This window comes from Accipiter gentilis, chromosome 1, assembly GCF_929443795.1.
Source record: "Accipiter gentilis chromosome 1, bAccGen1.1, whole genome shotgun sequence".
Taxonomy (NCBI): Eukaryota; Metazoa; Chordata; class Aves; order Accipitriformes; family Accipitridae; genus Astur; species Astur gentilis.
Window position 1 is genome coordinate 35659816 of NC_064880.1, and position 25163 is coordinate 35684978.

The 25163-nt window shown below is 35.7% G+C and overlaps 1 protein-coding gene across 4 annotated transcripts in view; it reads left to right on the forward strand.

Moving 5' to 3' along the window:
- Nucleotides 1-25163, forward strand: part of KCNH7 (potassium voltage-gated channel subfamily H member 7) — a 244840-nt gene that overhangs the window by 185429 nt on the left and 34248 nt on the right. For all 4 annotated transcript variants that reach the window (XM_049827251.1, XM_049827171.1, XM_049827343.1 and 1 more), the window contains 3 exons: nucleotides 8480-8905; nucleotides 17232-17631; nucleotides 18363-18562. In XM_049827251.1, the coding sequence (XP_049683208.1) occupies nucleotides 8480-8905; nucleotides 17232-17631; nucleotides 18363-18562 (1026 nt within the window). The remainder of the gene's footprint in view (nucleotides 1-8479; nucleotides 8906-17231; nucleotides 17632-18362; nucleotides 18563-25163) is intronic.

The window sequence follows — 25163 nt, forward strand, 5'->3', positions numbered from 1 at the left end:
CTGGTTCAATGCCTACCTAAAATTACACTTAGTGAATATGTGGTAAAAAAAATAATAATAAAAATCTGTTATGCTATTTCTGACCCTGCAAACAAAGAAATATTGAGCCCACTGTTTAAAGAAGAAGTTTTATATCCTCTTGTATCTAAAGTCCCAAATGGGAAACATATAGGACAGGCAAAGACAAGTTGTATTTTCACACAGCAGCAGATTTTCTTTAACAAAAGCTTGACTTAAAAAATATGGAGGCCATTAAAACACTGTGTTATAAGACCTCATGGATATACTTCAAACTGTCTGATAGAAAAAGTTAAGTAACAGCATTATATACAAATTGTCACGCTACATAATTTTAAAGTGTTTAATACAGACAGACAAAAGAGTAAAACAAGAAGACAAGTACTAACATTCCCCACCATTAGTATTTCTTGGTTAAGAAGATGTTCTGTAATAGCTATCCTTTGAAAAACATGTAAAAATATCTTTTAGGTGTGAAAATGACTTTTAATGCTGATGTGTGAAAGCAATATATAATGCTGTGTTTGGAGGGCACATGAAATCAAAAGCACTCTCAGTACTGGTGTAATCTTATTGGTTGTTCATGTCAGCATGAAGGAAGATGATCATCAAGATGACTGAAATATGAAAGAGCATTATAGTCTTCTGGGGAATTAGGTAATGCCTACCATCAGGGAGCAAATGTTGATTTAATTTCCATTTGCTCAGTAATGCTTGTGTGATATTTATTTTTAGGTCCTTTTAGATACAGAGATCTCTTCAGGAGGTCCAGTCTATAGGGGTCTCACAGTAATGGTGTGAATAGAGAATAAAAGGGAAGAGATATCTTTGCTAGTTATAGCAAAGCTATAGTAGAACTAATACACAGGAGAAAAGAAAGTTCCACAAATCTAATGAAATCTGCATGCAAAATCATATCCTCTTTTAAAGCTGAAGTAATACTCCTTCTTTTTTTGAACTGCGCTATCGTTTGGATTTAAGGACTATCATCATGATAAAAAGGGTTAGTTGTTACAAGAATATGGCTTTAGCTTCACGGTTTTAATTTCCTTTGTTTTTTCCAGTTTTTCCTGTTCAATACTGTTATTTGCCTTGTTAATAGATATGAAAATGAGTTCAAAACTACCTATTAAAAGGAGGACATTGTACTCATGATCTAAGGGGTTTTGGATGATACTGGCAGTGTTCATTCTGCACCATAAGCTGCATCATAGAGCAAACAGGAATAGTAACTTAGCTTTACTTAAACTTAGGAGACACTACCTTCCTTGACTGCCTAGTCACCAACAATAAACTTGTACAGAGTTAAAAATGCTGCTGGAAGAAAATTTTTACTCCAAATAGCTTTTAATTTTTTGTGAAATTACTTTGAGGTCATTGAGATTAACCTAGCCTAATAATCTATGGAAACCTCCTATAAAAATGAGAAGGGTATGAATGTTCTCATGTCACCTCTTGCCTATGTTCCTTCAGAAAACAGAACATGCTTTACATTTCATTAATGTAGTCACCTTCCACTGTTAGACTCAGATAACGAGTATGGGTGATTTTGGCTTTCTGACTCAACTTTGAAATTTATTATTTGAATTAAAAGATCTGAAAACTCAAAAGTTCTTGCAAACTCCTTCCCTTATTTTTTGACTGGCTACAATAATGTCTATAATAGAATTATCCTGGTTCCATTATCATCTTGTTTACATTTTCATGTAAATTTCAGAACTTGGCTGCTGAATACGTTTTATACAATAAGAAATTTTAAAGGTTCTTCAATCTCTACTCATAATAAAGATATTCAAGTCTCTCAGCATACAAGAATCTGACATGTTGCTAGATTTGCTACAGCTTCCCTGACTTAAAGATGCAGGAGTGATCATCTGTTCATCTGTCAGGGCTGTGCACCTAGCATTGGACTGAGCCCAGCAAGATATTGGCAAAATAATATTTTTTCATGTCATATAGTATTTCCTAGAAATACATCATTTTAACATTATATTTCAGTGAGTGGACTGGTAGCATCTTTCATAGTTCTACGCAAGATGTTTTATGGGTGAGATAAATGTTTAAGTCTCCAAGTAATTTGGGACTATATTTATAGTTTGAGCTTTATTAAATGTTTATGAAATTCTTTTAACATGAAGGATGCTAAGCAAGAGCTAACCTTGTTAATACAAGCTTTACTTTAATTCATCTGTGGCAAAGGCAGCAGTGACAAAACAGTATTTAGTACTGAGTATAACTACATCATTTAAATATACAGTTCATGAGACACACTTTGTCATGAGACATAGGAAAGTACCTTTCTGAAAAGCTAATTTATTACGCTTTGCACCCATCAAACTTCCACATCTACCTTTTGCATAGATATCCTCAGTATCCATCTACCTTACAACTGTTGGGTTTTCCCCCACCATGTATACCTCTTATTTTGCAATCCTGTTCTTTGCTCAAATTTTCCAGACGCACATTAATTTTGTCCATGATGAAAGATCTTACCTAGATTGTGAATATGCTACATATTGTTTGTGTGAGTGTACATCATGTATCTGCTGTTTGTTTGGAAATATACAGCACAAGGTATTGTCAATCCTCAGTGAAAGTGCAAAAGGTCCAATGCTTTCTGAATAACTTGCCTATAGCATCTGGTCCATGCAATCACAATATTCTCACAGAATGAGTTCAGTGCTTCTTCAAAGAATTAGGCATGCTTTCTGCTTGTTCTCCATGTTCATGTGCTTTACATAGCTCTACAGTTGCTTGAAGAACCATCATCCAGCATATAATAACCCTACCCCATACTTGCTCTCATGCAGTGCTAGAATAGCTAGGAAACCATACTGTAAATCCATGCAGTGGTTTGACAGAAGTATTTCTTTAACAATTGATGGTGGTATTCATAACAGATGGCTTATCATTCATTATTTCTGTTATGATTTATTAATACATTATTATGCTTCTTTACTTTGTTTCTAGTTGTTTGGGTTTTGCTGTATGAATTTGCATTCTTTAATAAATTTATATTGAAAATGCCTCAGAACAAAACTTATGAATATACATATGATACATAGCAATATAGGTGTCTCAGAGAACACTGAGAAACTGTACAGTTTGTGTTAGAGATAACAAAAATAAAGTATTTTCATGCAGGAAATAAAAATAAACTGGAAAGCGTCCCCATTAAGTTATAAATTCAAAATTAAAAAGAGAAGAGGACAAATATTTGTGTGAATTAATCTTAAAAATAAAAAGATTCAACTGAATTTATAGGAGTAAGAATGATCATAATTCATTGCTGTTGCATAACAGTTTCTATGAATGCTTTCCAGTCATTATCCTTTGCAAGATGCTTTCAGTTTAGTAGGTAAGTATTATTCTTTCTACTTGACAGGGGTTAGAGAGGTTAAACGTCAGCTTGCCTAAGATCACTGAGAAACTCAATCGCAGAGACTAGAGTATAATTCCCAGATCACCCAACATCTTGCCTAGTGTTTTGCCTACATAATCTATTTTATAAAACAAATTGTACAGGGAAGAATCTTTGTGTTTCTCCAAGAAGTGTCAAACGCTGGTGCTGCATGTGGTGCTGCAGAGCCTATAACAAAAGTCTGCTACATGAACCAATTATCCAGTGAAGCATACGGCCAATGTGCTGCAAAGCACATCAGCCCAGTTTGGCTCCTTGACACTTTACCAAGAAACACTATGCAAAACAAGGGTTTTTGAACACAACACAGGGCAGAAATGTTACCCAGTACCAGGCAGGTTTTCTTGAGGGGACAGGTGTTAGAACTGTCAAAAAAAAGATACCACACACAGTGTAACACAGTTTAAAGTGATAAAGGCTTACTAAATTATTTTTTTTTAGTTGTCACCTGATATTACCTCTGGTACATACACATCCTTTCTCCATTTGCTTAACAGAATAGCAGCCATTAATAAATTTTCATTCTTCTTAAATATTTTGTCTCTGAATTTCAGTGAACTACTGTGGTAGGTTGACCCTGGCTGGATGCCAGGTGCCCACCAAAGCTGCTCTATCACTCCCTCCCTCAGATAGACAGAGGAGAGAAAATATAATGAAAAGCATGTGGGTTGAGATAAGGACAGAGAGAGATCATTCTCCAATTACCGTCAAAGGCAAAACAGACTCGACTCAGGGAAAAAAAATAATTTATCACCAATCAAATCAGAGTAGGATAATGAGAAATAAAACCAAATCATAAAACACCTTCCCGCAACACCTTCCTTCTTCCCAGGCTTAACTTTACCTCTGATTTTCTCCACCTTCTCCCCCCGGTGGCACAGGGGGATGGAAGTGGGGGTTGCGGTCAGTTCATCACACGTCGTTTCTGCTGCTCCTTCCTCCTCAGGAAGTGCTTCACACTCTTCCCATGCTCCAGGGGTCCATCCCATGGGAGACAGTCCTCCATGAACTTTTCCAATGTGAGTCCTTCCCATGGGCTGCAGTTGTTCATGAACTGCTCCAGCGTGGGTCCCTTCCACAGGGTGCAGTCCTTCAGGCACAGACTGCTCCAGTGTGGGTCCCCTGTGGGGTCACAAGTCCTGCCAGCAAACCTGCTCCAGCCTGGGCTCCTCTCTTCATGGGTCCACAGGTCCTGCCAGGAGCCTGCTCCAGCATGGACTTCCCACAGGGTCACAGCCTCCTTCGGGCACCCACCTGCTCTAGCATGAGGTCTTCCAAGGGCTTCAGGTGGATATCTGCTCTGGCACCTGAAGCACCTCCTTCCCCTCCTTCTTCACTGACCTTGGTGTCTGCAGAGTTGTTTCTCTCACATATTCTTACTCCTCTCTACAGTTGCAATTGCTGTTGCGCAGGGGGGGTTTTGCCTTCTTAAATATGTTATCACATAACACTCTCACTGACTGGCTTGGCCGTGGCCAGCAGCGGGTCCATCTTGGAGGCAGCATTGGCTCTGTTGGACATGGGGGAAGCTCCTAGCAGCTTCTCACAGAAGCCGCCCCTATAGCCGCCCGCTGCCAAAACCTTGCCATGCAAACCCAATTCAACTACTGTTATCTTTGAGAAACTAAAAGCTACCAAACACTTCAGAAAGATAAATCTGTCTAAAACTGTGTGAATTCATGACAGTTACTTTGATCTCACTCATTTTTCCACGTATCTGATTGCAGCCCTTCTATAATAAGTGCAGTCTTAAACTTGTGATCTTAGAAAGTGAACACATGAACCTAAAAAGAGCAAAAGATGTTCACCAGCCCTATCTGTGTGAAACACCTGAAGCAAGATTCTCAGAGTCAAAAAATGTGTTTGAATGAAGAGCCTTCTAAATTGCAGCAGTGCTGATTTAGCAGTGAATGGGATAAACAGGAACACACAGGAAAAGTTGAATTTTAGATCAGGGTTCTTTACTCAAAGGCAAAATACAACACAGTTTATTTAATTTTGAAATTTTCTCATTAATAATAGAATAAATCTTATCACTTAATACTGCTTGTAAAACACACCAGTTATAAAAACATTCCTGCTTTCACCAGCAAAACCAGTGTGAGATGGTATTTCATCAAGGTTGAATACACCTAAATTTTTTTAAGAGAACACCCACTGCAGCTAGTATGACTTTTGCTACCTAGCATTATTGTCTTCTTTTTAGTAAGATGCAAGGAAGCTTGGCTTTCTCATCATGTCATGTCCCAAGGTTCAGAGACTTTTTAATACTGCAATACTTTAGTCTCGTCCCAGTGCTGCTCCTTACTCTTAAAAACATTTCGTTCCCTAAGCCTCCTGTTTTACAATCCAAATTATAAGAAGAGTTTCACTGTCCAGAAGAGAGAAGTTAATAAGATGTCTTTTCACTAATAGTGAATTTGTCAACTTCTATTTTAAGCAAGTGGAAATAGTAAATGTATTTTGGGTGAATTGCTAAGTACACTGAAGTCTTCCATCTAGCCAAGATGGGCAAGATTAGCCAACACCGGTACCCAAGACTTGCAAGGATATCAAGCAATAGCAAAAAGATAAATTCACCTCATATTCAATCAGTTTTTATTGAAATTGCCAACATGAAACCCAATAATGTGTATTCTCTTTCTTATGTATGTGCAACCTTGATTTTTTTATTTGAGAAACAAAGTCCAGTCTCCTTTCTCTTGATCCAGCAAAAAAAATAGTTACATAATAAGTGTTTGTTTTCACTTCCCGTTGCACGGGAGTAAGCAATGCAGAAATGTAAACTTCTACATCACATTAAGAATATGAAACTCACAACTATCAGTCAGCCTCTCCTGTTGTGTGTGTCTAAGAAACTAGCATGGAAAAGTTGGATCCATTTCTGCTATGATCACTTTTATACTGCTGTTCACTCATTTTGCCCAACTGACAGGTTTTTTTTTTACTCTTCAGTTTCACCTAACTCAGTCTAAACTAACCTAGAAGTAAATGTAACTAAGATGAGAACAGGAGCCAGATTTCAGGGGAGTAAGTCTAATTTACATTATGTGTTGCTCTGACGTGAAGCACACTGGCTGGAATTTTCAGGCAACTGCAAGAAACGTGAAGTAAGCTTTATTGTTCTTGTTTAATCCATTTCCTTCATTGTCTGAAAATCCAAGAGAACACTGTTATAAATTTTATAAATAGCAGTTCCTTTGCCACATATACTCATACTGCACTCAAATACTAGGAAAACATTCTTGTCAACTCACCAGGTGGGGGTCTGAGAGTATTAAGACTGCTTAAGAGACTAAGCAATGCCTATGCTTCAGCTTGCTGTCAGCTAGTGTGTTTAATGCATAAAAAAAGTAGCTAGCACCATTAGTTAAGTGCAAGTCCTAGTTACAGTATAAAAAATAGATGAACAGCCTCTACCATCACCTCAGCATGGTGCTTAATGGCTGCTTGAAGGTACCACCTAATCTTTTGGATGGCTTAATTGTTTCTTTCTTCACAGTTCAAAGGAGAAGAGTGGTTATTAAGCCTAGTGTTCTCACAACATTTTCAGAGTAGAGCTTCACTGAATAAAAAGTGCCACTTAGATTAGTAAGGATAGGATCTAAGGTTTATACAACACTTGCTGTTGGAAAGTTAAACAGAAAGGAGTTTGCTGACCCTTATAGTCTTGTAAGATTATGTTTGAAGAGCATGAAATTCCTCAATCTTGAACAAGCTGAAATCTCAAATCCCAAACTACTTACTGCTAAACAAAAAGCAAATAAAAGAAGACAATGTTGCTGGCAAGGTATTTCTCCTTCCAGTCATAATTGCATTTCAGTATAATTATTTGTTTTAATTACTCTTGAAAGATCTGATTTTCTAAACAGCATTGTTTTTAATTAGCAGGGGGATAAGGAATAAGTAGAAGTAACTGGTGGAAAATGGGTATAAGATTTCCTGAATATGTCACTTGCCCAAACGGGTAGCTACTGAAGGTTGTCACCATCTGATGTTTGTTCATTGGTCTGTGTAGAATGAAGTGGTGATTTGAGTCCCATAGGATTTGGAGAGCACTTGCAGCACAGAAGGCAATAGTTAACATCATTGCTGACAGTCTCTATAACTATGCCACACATTGAATAGGGACGAAAATGTAGTTTACTTTCTTACCCTTGGAGGTTTTGTTACTTCATGTCAGAGTTCAGTCAGACTGGAGGAGCAGCGAAAGGAAATTTGTTGTATCTGGTGCCCATACTATGCTTGTTCTTTGCAACAAAGCAAACATTTCATCTTCTACAGCCAGAAAATCAAGCAGTGCTTACAAACATAATCCCTTCCAAATGAAATTGAAATCCAACTTAGATAACATCAACAGATACAAATCCATGCTTTTAAAGGAATGATAACAAGCTTTAGGCATTGACAAAAGTAGAAGTGAGGCAAAGGGCAATACTTCTGTGGTACCCTTCTTTGTCATACCTTTAGCTGTACTGGAACTATAACCCCAGTGAAATTTCTCTGTGCATGAAAGTTTTCCACACCACAAAACTCAAAGTGGAGATAGCTGTCAAGGACACTTACAGATCTTTCTCTAACTTTTTTATTTCTGGTTGCCTGAACATTTTCTAATGAGAGTAGACTCTTTTGTAGTGAATTTAAGATGATGATAATAGATTTGCTTTGGGAGAAAACCACTACATCACTGCAAGAAAAGTCATTCACTGGCCATGAACAGGCTGGCAAGGTTACCATGTGGTGAATAAATGAATTTGATGACATGCTTATTTATGCAGATTTTATGGACCAGATATGCCACTTAATAATTGCTACAGGGAACAAGAATCGACCTACTGTGTAAAATTGTCAATGAATTTATTGGACCCAGCAGAGATCATGAATTTCGCAGTTTAGTTTGCCAAAACACCGAGTAATTGAGGCTTAATCCTCAAAACTACAATAAAGTACTTTTTAAGTTTGTCCTGTATTTGCTAAGTTTACTGAAAGTAGGAATAGATACACTGCCTGATTATTGACATGGTATATTTCTTATTCTAGGTTCTATCCTTAGGGGCTGATGTTCTACCAGAATATAAACTCCAGACACCTCGCATCAACAAGTTTACTATATTGCACTATAGTCCTTTCAAAGCTGTCTGGGACTGGCTCATTTTGTTGCTGGTAATATATACCGCCATATTCACCCCTTACTCTGCTGCCTTCCTTCTGAATGATAGTGAGGAACGGAAGAGGAGAGAGTGTGGATATTCTTGCAGCCCACTGAATGTTGTAGACTTAATTGTGGATATTATGTTTATCATTGACATTCTAATAAACTTCCGAACAACATATGTAAACCAGAATGAAGAAGTGGTAAGTGACCCAGCAAAAATAGCAATTCACTACTTCAAAGGCTGGTTCCTAATTGACATGGTTGCTGCAATACCTTTTGACCTGCTCATTTTTGGCTCTGGCTCTGAAGAGGTAAGCTTAAATGAATAAGAAATTTTAAATCTTAAGTTTTGACTTTACTAAAATAATCTGTATATCCTAATATGTTTTTGCTTGTCAGTTAATAGGCTGTTCAGTAGTTCTACCCCATCTTTTAAACTTAAACTAAAATTACATCTTCCTTAGTAGAATAATGTAGAATATTAGATTTCATTGACAGGAAAACAAGTTGCATGATTCAGCTAGTATTTTTCAATTATACCATATTTGATGCTGTCTTTAGACAGGAAAACAAGTTACATGATTCAGCTAGTATTTTTCAATTATACCATATTTGATGCTGTCTTTACAAATAATGAAATAAATATAACATGAATGAAGCTTTTGTTTAAATGCTTTTTTTTAAGAACTGCTCCTTTGATTTTCTGCTTGCTTTGTAAAAACTGCTCATAATGCATATAAGTGTTGTGCTGGCATTAAAAGTAAATTTTATCTGTTCAAAATCTTTAGATCAGATGTTTACTTAGTATAAAACAGATTAGTTGTAGTTTAAAGTATACCACTTAACAAAAATATTTGGCTGATGTCTATTTTATCAAGAATTTGGACTACCAAAATAAAGAAAAAAAGATTATATGGGGTTAACCTTGCCAGACATGACTAATGTCCTCACCTTCTATGTACAATAGGTTAAAAAAGTGCTCGATATGTGCATCCAAAATTTGCCCAAAGGTGTATAGAACATACACTGTGTTCTGGATGCCTGACCCAGTTCTGCCTCCTTCCAAAGATTTTTGTTTAATTTCAGAAGGGCTAAAGTTATATTTTTTGATGAAAAGTGAACTGACAAGTACAGAATTGGCTTTTTTTGTCATGCATAGAATACAGCAGTTTAAAAAAAAAAAAAAAAAAGCGGCAAACCAAGCAAAATATGATCCATTCACTTTTCAAAGGTCACAAATCCATTTTTTAAAAATACTGTTTTGCACATATTGACATAAAGGAAACAGACAGTTTTGTCGACCATATGTGCATCTCATTAATTGAGAAGAGAAAGGTGAAAACTACAAATTAATCAGCAACCTTTAGCATGAAAATTTGCTGATCTGACTGTATGCCTCTGTGTCACAATACAAAGAATGCAGAAACATTTTAATTTTAAAATTAATTCCTTTTTATTAAACTCATTTGCTGTGACAGCAAATATTTTTATGTCCACCCCAAAAGCCTGATCTGAATTCTGAGCATACCTTAGCTATCCTCACAAATTACATGTAAACTCAATTAAGTATGCCTTTAATGGTCAGTATAAAACAACTGGCACATAGCTACATGTACCTTGAGAGTCTTGTGAGCATATTCAGTCTTAAAAAATTCAGAAGTAGGATGAACAGGAGTCATGCTTTTCTTAAACTCATTTTGTTAAATTTTATATAATAAGAATGTTTTCCTGTCTCCTGTACTTCTTAAAAATCATTGTAATAATGATTTCAGCAGTCATAGAAATCATTAGTAACATTCCTAATCAATAGTGATATTCCTACTAATTTGAACCTGAGTGTACACACTCAAGGTAAATGAGGAATCTGGAGAAACATACCTGTAATATCATGCAGTAGAAATAAATTTTGTGAAGGGAATGCAATAAGAAGAGAGAGAGTAGCATAAAAGACAGAGGTAATGTTAATAGTTGTCTTACTAAAAGAGAACTTTTCTATTCAGAAGGTGACTGAAAAGCTCAGAGATTCAAGAGAAACTTTGATCACTTTTTGCATTTGTTAGCTGTGGTAGGTCTCAGTCTTTCTGCAGATTTTTTTCTGTGGTTTTGATAGCGCAGAAACATGAAAGACAAACATTTTGACAATGGCATTACTTCTAACCTGGACCTCATCATTCCCCTTCAGGTGTGGTCTGCATCCCTTTCTGATCACTGAGCACTCATCACTGCCAAAAATTATGTTCAGTGATTGGAAGTGTGGAACATCAAGAATTACAACAGGGACCAATTCCAAAGTTCACTGAAGGAGTGCTCTTTGGATTTGACCCTGAACATCATTCTTCCACACCTCCTCTGTTACAGACGTCCTTAAGAGTAAAGTGCCAGGTGCTAAAGTGATACTAAAGGGATAACTTTAACATAAGATAACATTCCAAATTAGTAGCAAACAAGCACCTTCTGGCAAGTGAGTACACAAATGCAAAAACATGGAACTTGGAACAGAAATTATTGGACCATGTAATGACTTTTTTCAGTATCGCAGATATAAGTAAGTTAATTCTTTATTCCCTCAAAACCTAGTAATCAAACAGTTTCATGATCTGGACAGATTAGGACCAGTTCACCATGCTATTATGACTTTCTCTCATTCAGGGTATTGAATATGTCAATCACTTTTTCTAAGCTGCTACTTACTGCAGTTTTGCTTCCTACATTGCTAACTATATTTCCCCAACAATCCCTTTTTGATAGTTTAGCAAGAAGCAAACATAAAACTGTTAGAATGGAGCATTTTTCATTTAATGGAATTTTTTCAGTCACAAGGGTTATCTTTTTTATGAAATAGCTCTTTTTTGTTATCTAGAGATTCTTCAAATAAGATCCCCTATGAACAATTGTATTGAATAGTCTTTTTATTAAACACCATAAGCTCCAAAGAGAGCTCCATGTGTGCTCACCCAGCTTTAAAACACCTTGATATCAAACCGCGTCTAGAAAGGGCAGGAGATAATAATCCAAATACCACATGCAGCACTATGTGAATGCTTCTATTTGAGCCATACTTTGTCAACCATAGGAAAGCAACAGAGTAAGACAGTTAACTTTCCAATTTCTAAAATAGAGAATTAATTTTTTTTTTTTTTTTCTGTTCAAACAGACTCAACACAAAATTATTATGGCTGGTAGTAGACCATTCTCTTTTTTGTGTGTGTATATTCTAAATGTTAAGTGGCATCCCTGATACTTGGGAAGATAAAAATAATGAGTAGATGGACTTTTAACTTTCTATCCTTTTGGTAGTTTATTTTTAATCATTCTGCTCAGCTGAGGAGTCTGGACTGGATTTTAAACAAATAATAGTTGCAGTGGCACAGCTCCTTAAAGCACATGCATAGATGATGTGCATGTACAAGAGGAATATTCCTTACGATTACTAGATTTTTTTAGATATATGCATTTAAAATAATGTACTTTTTAGTGTATTGATCAGCTTTTCAATTCAAAGACAGGTACATTGTAGGGAAAAATCAGATGGATATATAGATGGACAGAGTTTCTTCCCTTTCATCTAGAACCTACTGTAATAAAAAATACAAACAAGTGATGGTAACAGCTTCAGCAAGAAAATTTTCATATTTATAGTTTTATTAAACTGAGGCCAGAGAGAATACTCAGCTGAAACATGCAGAAAAGCTTGAAGGCTTTTTCTTTCTGTTTGAACAAATAATAGTGATCAGAGCTATTTTACAGAACATAATTAAAAAGCCTATCAACAGGAAAAATGTTGGCTTAGAAAATAAAAATAAATACATCACGATGTATATATCCAGCATATTCACAAAATGTAGGAGTGAATGTGTCTTCTATTCATAGCAATAAATCAAGAAAATAGATGGATTTGGGCTAAAATGAATACATATAAATCAAAGTACTCTTGTTGTTCTCTTAGTTTTGACATCTTCACTTCACTCCATTGCACAGTGTATCTGTTAAAGCAAACTGAAAAGAAGAATCCCACATTTCTAGAATTAGAGATTGAACCTCATAGTCCTGACTGCATCTCCACTGATAGAATCAGTACTTTACCCCCTTCCAAATTAAAATATATTTGAAAATCAAGCTCAGAAAACATCTCAGGAAGAGAGTAATATAGTTTCCTGTGCTCAGTTCAGCAATTTACTTGGAAAACCTATTCCAATGAAATTCATCTTTTACACTGAAGACTGCATAGCTGATCGTACAGGTAGTCTGCCTTTGCATTAGCAACCTTGTAGACTGAGTACAGTCCAGGATGATGCAGCATCAGGGTAGAGTCTCTGGAAATTATTTAGGTTGCTGGCTGATATCAGAGAAGCATTTATTATCAACTTTTTCTTCCTTTAATTGTTTTTCAAGATGAAGCAAAGAGGAACCCCAGCACTGCTTGAGCAGGCATTTATTCGTAGACCATTTTGGCAGTCCTTTCTCAATGGCAGTTGAAGTACCAGTACCCTGCTATAACTAAGAACTTTTGGTTAGTTGAAATATTTTTGTTTAATTGCTATTTGTACTAGCATTTTGAGTATCATGATGCATACAGCATAAAGAGCTTCAACCATGACACAGTACTCAGAAGATGCTATTAAGGCAATGGAGCATAGACTGAAAGGCCAAATTCTGGCATGTATTAGAGATTTTTCCAAGAGAGAAAAAGGAGTTAACTATGCTTGATGCTACAGTACTTGTATTTAATAGATTTACTTACAGACTGAAAAAAGGTAGAAGCTTGATAGTGGTTTTAACATAAAATATAGGTGACAGGAAATTATTGGGGAACCAAAGACCTTACAATACCAAGAAACTAGAAAGGACCCTATAGCAGATGAAATACTGTGTAAACAAGCACACATTAACACATATTGGAAGAGACAGTTTGAAATACTCATACACATCAGTGGGTTATTTGGTTTTGAAAAGAGAGAAATAGAGATAACATTTCAGATTTATACATTAATAATAATGGATGTTGTGAGAAAGAAAGGAGAAAAAAAAAAAACACACAAAAAATCTAGAGGAAACCTAAGGATTTGGCCATCAGTGAGAAAGTCATGAAATGTAAATGGCTTTTTGCACAGGCAGAATACCATTTATGCAGATAATTAATTAGGTGATACCAGCTCCCTCTTCCAGTCTGATACAATAATAACTTCTGAATGATACCCTCTGCAATCAGATAGACCGATGCCCTCCTCTTTCTAATCATGCTGTAATCAATTGCTGTCCATCAAAATAGCCCCCTGCTGTGGCCATTTCAGCATCAGGGCTTGAGAAATTGAGGGTATAAGCTAATCTCACTGTTAAAAAGAGAAGACTAATCAGAGTTAAGGATACATCCTTGTAATACATAAGGATTTTGTAAAATAAATTCAGTGACCTATACTTAGAAAATGAAATATCCATGAAGTCCTGTTTTTAGAAGGTGATTTCTTTCTCCCAGAGAGAAAATAGTTGACAAACTTTAACGTTTCTCAAGCTTCTTATTTGCAGAACTGAATAATTATTCCAAAACAATTAAAGATCTCTTCTATGTGGTTACTTAGCTTGTGCAGACAACCATGTAGGCATGAAAGAACCATTGTAGGCATATAGTATTGTTTATTTTTTGTGCTATTGCTAAAGTCAAAACAGAAAAAACCCAATACACTTTTAATCCAGGCCTCCTTCCTGTACTATAGCTAGAAAAAATCAAAAGGCATTTTAAAAGGCCAAATAGCACAATAACCAAACAAGGCAAAAATATCAAAATTACGTTGGCTATACTGGTTAATGAAATGTTAGATTGGTAGATTGGAATATATGAATAGTGCAATGGAGAAATCTAAGCTAATCATTTTTACTTTTTTCTATATTTTTTTTAATTTGGAATGAAAAACTAAATTTGGGGAAATAGAATGTTTTGGCAGAATCTATTTAAAATGGGTCTTACCTTAAGACCTTTATCTTTTTAATAAATCTTACCAATTAAAAAAGATTTCTTCAATGTATTATAAGGATTTTAGATTCTGAAAGTACTTTAATATGTGCCGTGGTCCTAATGAATGCCAGTTTAAGCAAACAGTTAAGTGCCTTTCATAAATGGAATACTGTTTGCACTGAATATACTATAGTGGGGGAGAATGATCCTGTACCCATCTTCTACCAATCCAGATTCAGAGTTTCAGTAGCTATGTATGTGCTTCTGGCTCAGAGTAAATGTTGTTACCAAAAAAAAAAAAAAAAAAAAAAATTAAAAAAATTAAAAATCCTCATGTGAGTATCCAGCAACTCTTGAACTTGTAGTCCAGCTGAGAAAGCTAGGTATGATGAAAACAGAGCAGCAAGCAATTCAGAGAAAAGAGTAGCATCTATCAGATTGCTATTTGCAGACATTAATTGATGGCACCAGATGGGGTAAGGTGGGTAACTGACAGAAGAGGACCTCTGCCTCCTTGGGTGCCATGCTGAGCAAAGTATTCCAGCACACCAAGGAAATAATTGCATTGCACGAGGCATAGTTCTGACACCAAGTACTTCTGTCCCTGGCCAAGTGACACATGGGAGGTGGACTGTTACTGTGTGAAGGCAACATCTACACTGAGAAGCGAACATCATGTAAAGGGACACCAAAACCTATGGATCATGCTTTCCACCTCTACTGCCAGCTGTATTTTAGTGTCAAAGCCCCTCCACTGCGTTAAAGAAAATTCAAACGCAGGATGAGTTTCTTAATGCTTTAAAGCATATCTAGTCTCACTCATGCTGATTTCACCCTGAAGACATGGAGTTGGCTTGTTCTATATAGCTCCCGCATACTCCAGAGCTCACACTGATGCAGTATCTAAGCATGAGATTGACACCAAGGATGCGTAATATTAGCAAGTCTTATATTAAGAACGGGGTGGAACACTGTTAACATATTTTGGATTCACAATCTACCTTCTGATCTATTTAAGGGGTACTGTAAGAATATGTTGCCTTTTGCATGGTGTAGACATATGACTTACATCTGTAATAGAATAGTTCCAACACCCCACTAAGAACAAATGTTAGCTTTTCTTAAGATTGCTCTTTTACTTAAGGGATCATATTGAAGCCTGATCTACCTTACCAAAAAAATGTACCTAATGGCAATATTCACATGCTGAAGCTCAGCCTAGGCATAGCTTTTTGAAGGATATGGTCTTTCAGACTGTTGAAGTCACAGTCAATGAAACAACCTTCTTTATGTGGTAATGAGACTTTCACTCTGAAATTATTCTCTGTGATGTTAAGCTGAACCAAGGAATGTTGCCCAGTGTAACCCTACATTATCCTCTTGCTCATTTACTCAGAAAATATGAACAACATATTGAGCTGTCCACTGACAAATGCAGCCAAGAAAGCCTCTTTTTTTGTTCCAAGGGCTTTGGGATTTTATTCAGAAACATGTTAAATGCAAGGATTTAATAAAACATAAAAAATAGTCTAGTACTTGTTGAAAGAAAGCTTTAATGTGACACATACTACCAGCAGAGTGGTTTGTAAGTCTCAGAAAACTTTTCCAGTTAAGTGTTATGTAATATACATACATGTTAAAAAAAAAGGAAGAAAAAACTTATTAAAAACATATTCAGTCTTGACATTTACTGAATACTTTAATGTATGTTCAGACTTAATGGAGGGAAAAAGGTAGATGAGGTTTTTTTGAAATCGAGTTGTTACTATTTACAATGTTGTCAATCTCTTTTACAAGGAATTAACAAGTATGGAAATTATTTGCTGATTGAAAATTGTACATTTACATTAATAAACATTAAATTCCTTTAAAAAGATCAGAGCCTCAAAGAGGCTGCAATGAATCATAGTGCAGGTCTGCACTAAAAAGCTTGGAATATATTCCTGGTTTATAAATGACCCATATTTTTTTTAATGGTATAGTACTTTTATAGTGGTTTCTACCACACACCTGCAAGCTTCAGGATGAAAGATGTAAAAAGAAGATTAATCTGGAGTCTGGCAACAGTAACTTTTCCATGATTTTCTGTTCACAGTGGTTCATCTTTTACCTGTATAGAGTGTTCTGACCATTACAAACAGGAGGAATATTTGCAGAATAAGATACTTACTCTTTGGGACATTTCTGGCCTATTACTTCTCTCTTCTAGAACATGTGTGCCAGAGCATTGCAAGGAGTCTCCAAGTTAGGATAAAATGTAGTCACACAGCTTTGTTCAAATATCATAAATACTTACTACCTACAAGGCCAGTCATATGAGTAGTTCCAATAACTTACAGACTTTATCATGCCAAAACATCATTAATCTAATAGATCATTTAAGTCCATTAGGGTGGATTGAAAAGTCCAGATCAAGAATAATATTCAAAATTAAAGAGTTTTCAGCAGATAATGACAACTTCAATATGTCTTTATTTAAAATGTGCATTTCTTATTGTTTTCTTCACTGTTTTTATGATAAAATTGATAGTTTAAGAAAATTAAATTAAGATTACATTGAAATGGGTTAATCTACTAGTTTTGTTGATTCCCCATAGTAATGGAATTTGCACTGGTTTATTCATGCTGACTATTCATGACACTACATTTGCTAACAGAGAAAATAAATTTCTATCTTATTTTTACAGACAACAACACTAATAGGTCTTCTGAAGACAGCTAGACTGCTGCGTTTGGTGAGGGTAGCACGGAAATTGGACAGATATTCAGAATATGGTGCTGCAGTTCTGATGCTCCTTATGTGCATATTTGCACTAATTGCACACTGGCTTGCTTGCATTTGGTATGCCATTGGAAATGTAGAAAGACCTTACCTGGCTCACAAGATTGGCTGGTTGGATTCTTTAGGAGAACAATTGGGAAAGCATTACAATAAGAGTGATGCAAGCTCTGGACCGTCCATCAAGGACAAATATGTTACAGCACTTTATTTTACCTTCAGCAGTCTGACAAGTGTAGGATTTGGAAATGTGTCTCCAAACACCAACTCAGAGAAAATCTTCTCCATCTGTGTCATGTTGATTGGCTGTAAGTAGTTTTATCTTCTTTTTTCTTCTTCTTTTATTCTCAGTGTTTGAGCAAATGACTTAACAGTCTAAGATAATAACATTATAAGCATGCAGCCAGAAGGGCAAATTCCTAGGGAAAGCAATGTTATATGTGAAAATACATTGTGACTCACGCAGTGTCAGGAAGTAGTCAAGTTGCTTGACTACTCAAAATCTGTTATTCAAACTGTCGGAAGTTTTGTGTTGTGTATCAGTGCCTGTAAGCAAATCCTCTAAAGGGTAGGACACTGAGTTTTGAGTGGATTTAGGAAACTATAGCCCATCATTTCTGGATAATCATAATTATATTTTATTTGTTGATTTAAACCCTCAACCTATAAATGTATGCATACCTTCTTAACTCTGCCTTTTGTTCTTAACTTGTACTTAACTTTAGTTCCTAGTTCTTAGTTCTACCGAAGTCTGTAAAGTTAGATGAACCTGACTTACAACACTAAATTCAGGACTACAAATCTCCAAAGATAAATATTACCAACCTGATTACGATCTAATATTTAAGCCTCATCTGCTAACTGTGTTGGTACTGATACAGTCAAATCAATAAAAACCTTCAGGTAAACCAATTCCACATCTCTGAAAATGTTACTAGTCTCATCTGAGCTGTTTTACTTACGAAGTACCTTATGAGGACTGTTGCATCATCTGCAAAACCCAACGATACGACTTAAATTTTGTTTCTATTTAATCCAGCATTAATGTACGCTAGCATTTTTGGAAACGTATCTGCAATAATCCAAAGACTCTACTCGGGAACTGCACGGTATCACATGCAGATGCTGCGAGTAAAGGAGTTTATACGTTTTCATCAAATCCCCAACCCTTTGCGGCAGCGACTTGAGGAATACTTCCAGCATGCATGGACATACACCAATGGCATTGACATGAACATGGTATGTTGTTCTATTTTTCAGGCATGGGTGCTGAGGAATAGATAAATGCATGAGAATTTAGAAAGAGATTGTAAGTTTACATTATTTATGAGCTGTAAAAGTACAAGCATAAGGATATACATAATAAGATATATAGCAATTTATGAAAACCAAGCCATTACAAGCTTGGCATCCAAACATTTAACTGCCTAGATTATTTCAAGCTAAATCAGGAACCTGAACTATCACTGTGCATAGGAAAGCTTGAGAACTGCAGTTGGCTATTATAAACTTCAGATAAGAAAAAAAATCATAGATTTCTTCTTTCAGACATAGCTGTTCCAGAAATTATTTTGTTCTTTGGCCTGATTTTCCACTTCCACTATCAAACAGGAGTACCTTTGTTGGTATCTACACAGTTACTCTTCTATAAAAGCTGTGGAAATAAATTCTTTTTCAAAATCCTATTGTGTAATCTAGAACAGGTATATTAGGGGTGGGTGAATGAGAGGAGCAGGCAGGTGGATTAGCTGCTCTTTTTGGAGTGAAACATTCTAATCATATGATAGACTGAACGGTAGTTCGCTTGCATTCACAACCACATAGTTCTGCACTGAAAGTCAACACAGTACTACTAACTATTTAGCAATCCACAGAATCTCATTTCTAGGAAGTGGCAAGGTACAACATTCATATTTTCTGTTCTTGATTAAAAATTGTAAATGGTCCTTATATAATAATATATTCTGTGGCCAGCTAAAAAGAAATAGCAATCTGCTAATGAGCAAAAGTAAGCATATGTTTTTCTGGCTTATTTTCTGGAGAAAGCAACATTTTTTCTGAAAAGCTGACATAGGTTTGAAGACATTGAGAGCATTGTGCATCTTAAGGATCTGTGAATTTGTGTCTCTAGAGGGATGATTTCCAGAGCTATTCTGAGTTATAGAGACTTTGCAGAGCTCTCCATAAAGTTGACAAGAACAAGAAAATCTCAATATTTTTGTAACACTTTAACTAGAAATCAACCTCCAAAATTTTGACATAAATTCAAACAACTTCCATGTGGTATCTGTACATACATTTGTGAATGACTGTCAGAGTGGTACACTTTGATGCAGTAAGCAGAAACAATGGTCTTGATTAAAAGTTTTTATAAAGCTTAATCACTGACATCTTGACTTTATGATTACCATTAAGTAAAGCAGATCTTAAAAGTAAGACAGAAAATTAAATATACTGGGCTTCACCTCCCACTTCTGTGAGTGTCCCCTCCAGAGGCATATTATGCCTAGCACAGGACAAAGATACTTGTATAAACCTCTGCCGGGGATTACTGCAGTGGAAGGCAGCATCAGTAGCTTCATCCTGCATGGTGCTGTATGGCCCTAATTCCCTCTGATGGCAATGGGATTGTGGGGTACTCAGCACTTTGCAGGATCAAGCCCTTAAGCTGCAGGTGGGTGCAGCCTAAGCTTAATGTAGCTCATTGAATTATTTCTGAAGATATTACAGAATCACGTATGCTTTAACCAATTCATTACCACTAATGGATGTACTAAGAACACTTGTTTCACATGAAATAGTAACTAAAACTGGATATTGTTAGGTTAAACTTTGCATAATGCAGGAATTGGTGTACTGTAATTCGTATCGGATTTGTCATTAATGTGAAATATTAACTAAATGGATTAAATAGCCCATATTCTGCAATATGATTGTGAGGCAGTATGGAGGCTTTGTTTTAAATAAAATGTGGAAAAAAATCAAGTTTAGTATCTTGTTTTGTTATATTTTATTTCTTATTCTGTTCACAATTCTATCCCTCAAGTTTTATGGCAGTTGCTTAATTTTCTTTAAAAAGTGAGTTTGAATATATTACACATAGTGCAAGGATAATGTAAGAACTGTGTGATTTATGTTGTACTTATGAAAGATTTATCTCTTTCCTGTCTGCTTCATACCTAAATACATGGAATAACACCACCCACTGGTAAGAGCAGGAGGTATTTATATCCAATTTAATTCCAGTATAAAGTGTGGAGAATATCCATGTTATCTGTCGGGTTTAGAGCTTGTTCAATGCTTTCTAATTTTAATTGTAACTTTTTGCATGATGAAGGGGAGGATAGCAAAGGGAAATAATCCAAGGAGAATCAGATGTGGGGCAAAATGGTTACTAAAAATTAGACATTAAGAAATGTTAATCTAACTACATTTATTAATCACTGTTTTACCCCACAACTCAAATCATGCTTCTCTGCCCAAAAAAGGTCATGTGCATATTGGTTTGCATTAGATAGCTGCTCTGTAGGAACGTAACTGACAAAGTTGCCATGCTGATCATTCTGCATTTTCCTTTGCATGAATGCTCTTAGTTCAAACCATATATGCATGTTAGCACAAGCACCAATGAAGTTTTCTTGGCTATAAGCCATGTGCATATAAAACGGACTTGCATGTGGTATTAACTTAATTTTGCATGAAATATTTGCATTTACACACCAAAGGGCTAATACTGTCCTCAGACAAATGTGTTTGACTCCTGACAATATTTACTAGGAGTTTTTTGCAAATATCTGAAGGCAGAATTTGATCCACTGTCTTTCTTTTTCCATTTCATGACTGAAAACTGAATAAAATTCAAAAATTCAGTCCTCTTTCTCCTTTGAAATATGAAATACATGAATAATTTACATTTTTTATATATATATGTGCATGCAATGTATACACACACACATACTCATATATATATATAAAAATAATATTAGATAATGTGTTTCAAAAGGTGCTTTTAATTATTATCAGTAATATACTTATGAATGCAGGAAAAGTGGAAAAAAAACCCAACTTTTAACCTCAGGAATAATACTGCACTAAGACTAAATAAACTTGATTTCCTAAACAAAATCCTAAACTTTATATTGGAAACCAGAAGATAATACTTTATGCTCATTTGAAATGGCTAAACTTAAAATTAGTGTTAAAGATCTGCAGGTGAAATATGCTGAGAACATTGTTTATTCATTCATTTGTTCCCCTCTGCTTCCTTTCTACATCTCTCTGGTTATGTTTCATTGCATAATGTATTTTGATAAAGACAGTTCCACATAATTATGCATGGACTGGATAAACAGGATTTGGGATTTATTTTAATCTGGATAAAAATCTTGAGTCTATAGAATAAGCATAATTTAAATCATATCCCTGTGGTATACACTGGCAAAGTTAAATTAAGAAAACATTATTTACAGTGTATATTGTTTCATGAAAGATGTCACCAGTCCAAAGATTCAAAGATATTTTATTTTTTAAACTATCCTGTTCTGTTTTTCCTAAACTCTCTTTGCCTTCTTTTCCCCCCTTCATTCCGATGTTATCAGCTCAGCACTGATAATAGCATGCCTGTGATGCCTAGTGTTTAGTGTTTTAGATCCTTTTTTAAGTTATGCATGTATTTTTTACAATCCTGCCCCCTTCTTTCCATGGATCTTCTGTGCATCTGAATAGCTTTATTGGTTTATTTTACCTTTAAAAAGAGTTCAAAGAAGTAAACAAGTGGGACAAGCTTTGCAAAGTGTTTAACCAAATGTACATGCTAATTAAAATTTTGGATGTGGGACAGATACCTTTTTATTTTGGGTTTGTACCATGTTACCAGTACCATGACAGGAGAGAGCAAGCCAGAACTTTTATGCACAAATTTATGGAACCACCTCCTGCAAGCATCCAAGTAAATGGTCAATTTTACACTTGTGATAAGTTGTCTTCAGCACAGTGATCATGAAAGTACAGCAGAGCACACACCTATCTTGAAGGCTCAGAACCAGCAATGCTACCGTGTCAAATAAAGGGCAGGTTCACCATTGCTTTGGTAAGGCTTCTTCTGTGAGAAATTGGCCACAGGTCACTGGATGACACCACTACATTTGTTATTCTTGCTTTTCCTCCTGCTGTGATCACTTTTTATGACAAAAACAATTCTACCAATAGAACTATTGCCAGTAATATCTTTGAACCAGAGAATTAGAAAAGTAAATTAAAATTTCAAAAATAGCAAGGAGAACATCCTTATACCATCAGAACAGTAATCCAAATTAGAAGTGGTCAGAACAAAAACTAGTAGTAATTGGTTAAACAGAGGGAATATGTAATCATGGTGGAAAGTGGTACTGCTATTTGTCTACATGTCATAATGGAAATCATAAGCATGTAAGCCTATCAGAAAGTACCTCAGTTACGATTAGCTGTAAAGCTGTTCTTCATTTTCTATAACAAGACCACTTTAAAAATATGAATGCCTATATTTAATCGAGTTACAGAAAAGAAGACCTCACATTAAAAAAAAAGACTTTCAAAATGTCAATCTATTTGCAAAGTGTTCCTTTATCAGTTTCTCACTACATTGTATTTTGTGGTCTAATGTCTCAAAAACAAGAGGAATTAACAATTTTCCAACTATCATTATATTTTTGGAAAAACATGGATTCAGTCAGCTTCCAACTTCTACAAACATTTAACTTTTCTGTTGATGATGGAGTCAACAGTCTAAGAAACTGAAATAATTTTCTGTCCTCCTCACCCAGCAGTGTATCATATCTCAGAGATCACCTTCCAAATATACTCAGAAACTGTAATGAGATTATAGATGAAGAATGACCCACTGCAGCTCCAGTAATTTCAGCATAGAAGTGCCACACAAGTCTGTGTCATGGCAATGACTGAAAGCAAAAGATCCTAATTCTTGATAAGGTTGTCAGACTTCAAATCTCATTGAAAGGCAAATTAGCTCATCATCACACACTACTTCTCTCTCAACTCTTGCAAGGACCTTCTTCATATCCTGAAAAAAAAAAAAAAAAATTAAAAAAAGGAAAAAAAAAGACTGCAACATTTTCCTGTATGAAGAAGAGGAATCATCAGAAATAATCCTTATTCTATGTGGAGACCAAGAGCTGCTGGAGCAGAATTATCACCACCTGTGTCCTTGTTCATTCTTTTCTGAATAGTGAAAGCCCTTGGAAATGTTTTGACCTTCTGCTTACAGAAATAGTTAATTTCTGTAATTAACTATCACAGAAATAGTAAATTCTAAATTCTTTCTAGAAATAGAACTAGGTTGAATTACAGAAACTTTTAGCCTAAGTGAAGATGTTATTAAAATCTGAGAGTTGAACATTTATGACAGAACTAAATCCTGCACTACTCTTTCCATCAGAGGGAACAGCTACTGGGGGACAGAAATCCTAATTCAAAATCTATGCAGCACAATTTGTGCAGCTAAAGAGTCTCAGATTAGTGCTAAAATTAGGTGGTAGAAAGATAAAAACTAAAGACATAGGTTATTTCACCAAATATATAAATTACTATGAATTAATTTCACTCCTTCTTACAGAACGAACTAAGACAGACAAAATGTTAATTTTGACTATAAATCCCTACTAGAGTAAACGCTCCAAGTCATGGGGTTTACTCTCTGTAATTAGTTCAAAATTTATTATTCAAATTGTTCGAGAACTTTATTCAGCATTTAGTGATGCCAATGTCAACATATCCTGAGATCAATATTATGCAGATGAGATCCAAATAGAGATTAAGTGTGTGTGGTCTATGACACAAAGTATATTTATTCCTGCCTCTTTGTACCTTCAGCTGCTTGATTCTTTTGCTGGGTTAGTTTTTGCATGGATCAGTTTCTTAAACCGTCTCACAAGGAGAGATCAAGACAGGGCAGGAATAAACAGAAAACATGGGGAAGGACCAGAATTCTTCTTCCAGTTTATGCCAGCTTAAATTGTCAGATGAAGATGAACTTGAGAGTCTACCTTTATCTTTCCCTCTATATACTGGATAATTGTTACTCATAAATAAGTTTGATTCTAGGACAAGAAAGACTTAGTCAAAATGAGTTTCAACACACCCCAAGCAGATCCACAACACACAAGATCCCTCTTTTGCTCTCTTCAACTGCTGCCTGGCATTTAATGTTTGATCCCACCTATATTTCAACAGAGAAAATATATGACAGAAGATCATATGTAGAATTAAAGAAGTATCTTTGACTGCCAGACTTCAGGGACTGGAACATCTCTCATACTAGGAAAGGCTGAGAGAGTTGGGACTGTTCAGCCTGGAGAAGTGAAGGCTCACAAGGGATCTCATCAATGTTCACAAATACCCAAAGGGAGGATGTAAAGAAGATATAGCAAGGCTCTTTTCAGTGGTGCCCAGTGACAGGACCAGAGGCAATGGGCACAACATGAAACAGGAGGTTCCATCCAAACATCAGGAAACACTTTTTTACTGTGAGGATGACTGAGCACTGGCACAAGTTGCCCAGAGAGGTTCTGGAGTCTCCGTCCTTGGAGATACTCAAAAGCCATCTGGACATCATCCTGGGTTACTATCTCTAGCTAGCCCTGCTTGAGCAGGGAGGTTGTACAAGATGACCTCCAGAGGTCCCTTCCAACCCCAACCATTCGGTGATTATGTTGGTATAGAATGTGATATTTCCATGTTTAGTGACAATTATTGTAGCTAATAACCTGATTTGCTTCAGCTTGGATGCTTTGTAAATATTTTCTGTGGGACAGATGCCAATACCTGTTCTAGAAGTGAGAATAGA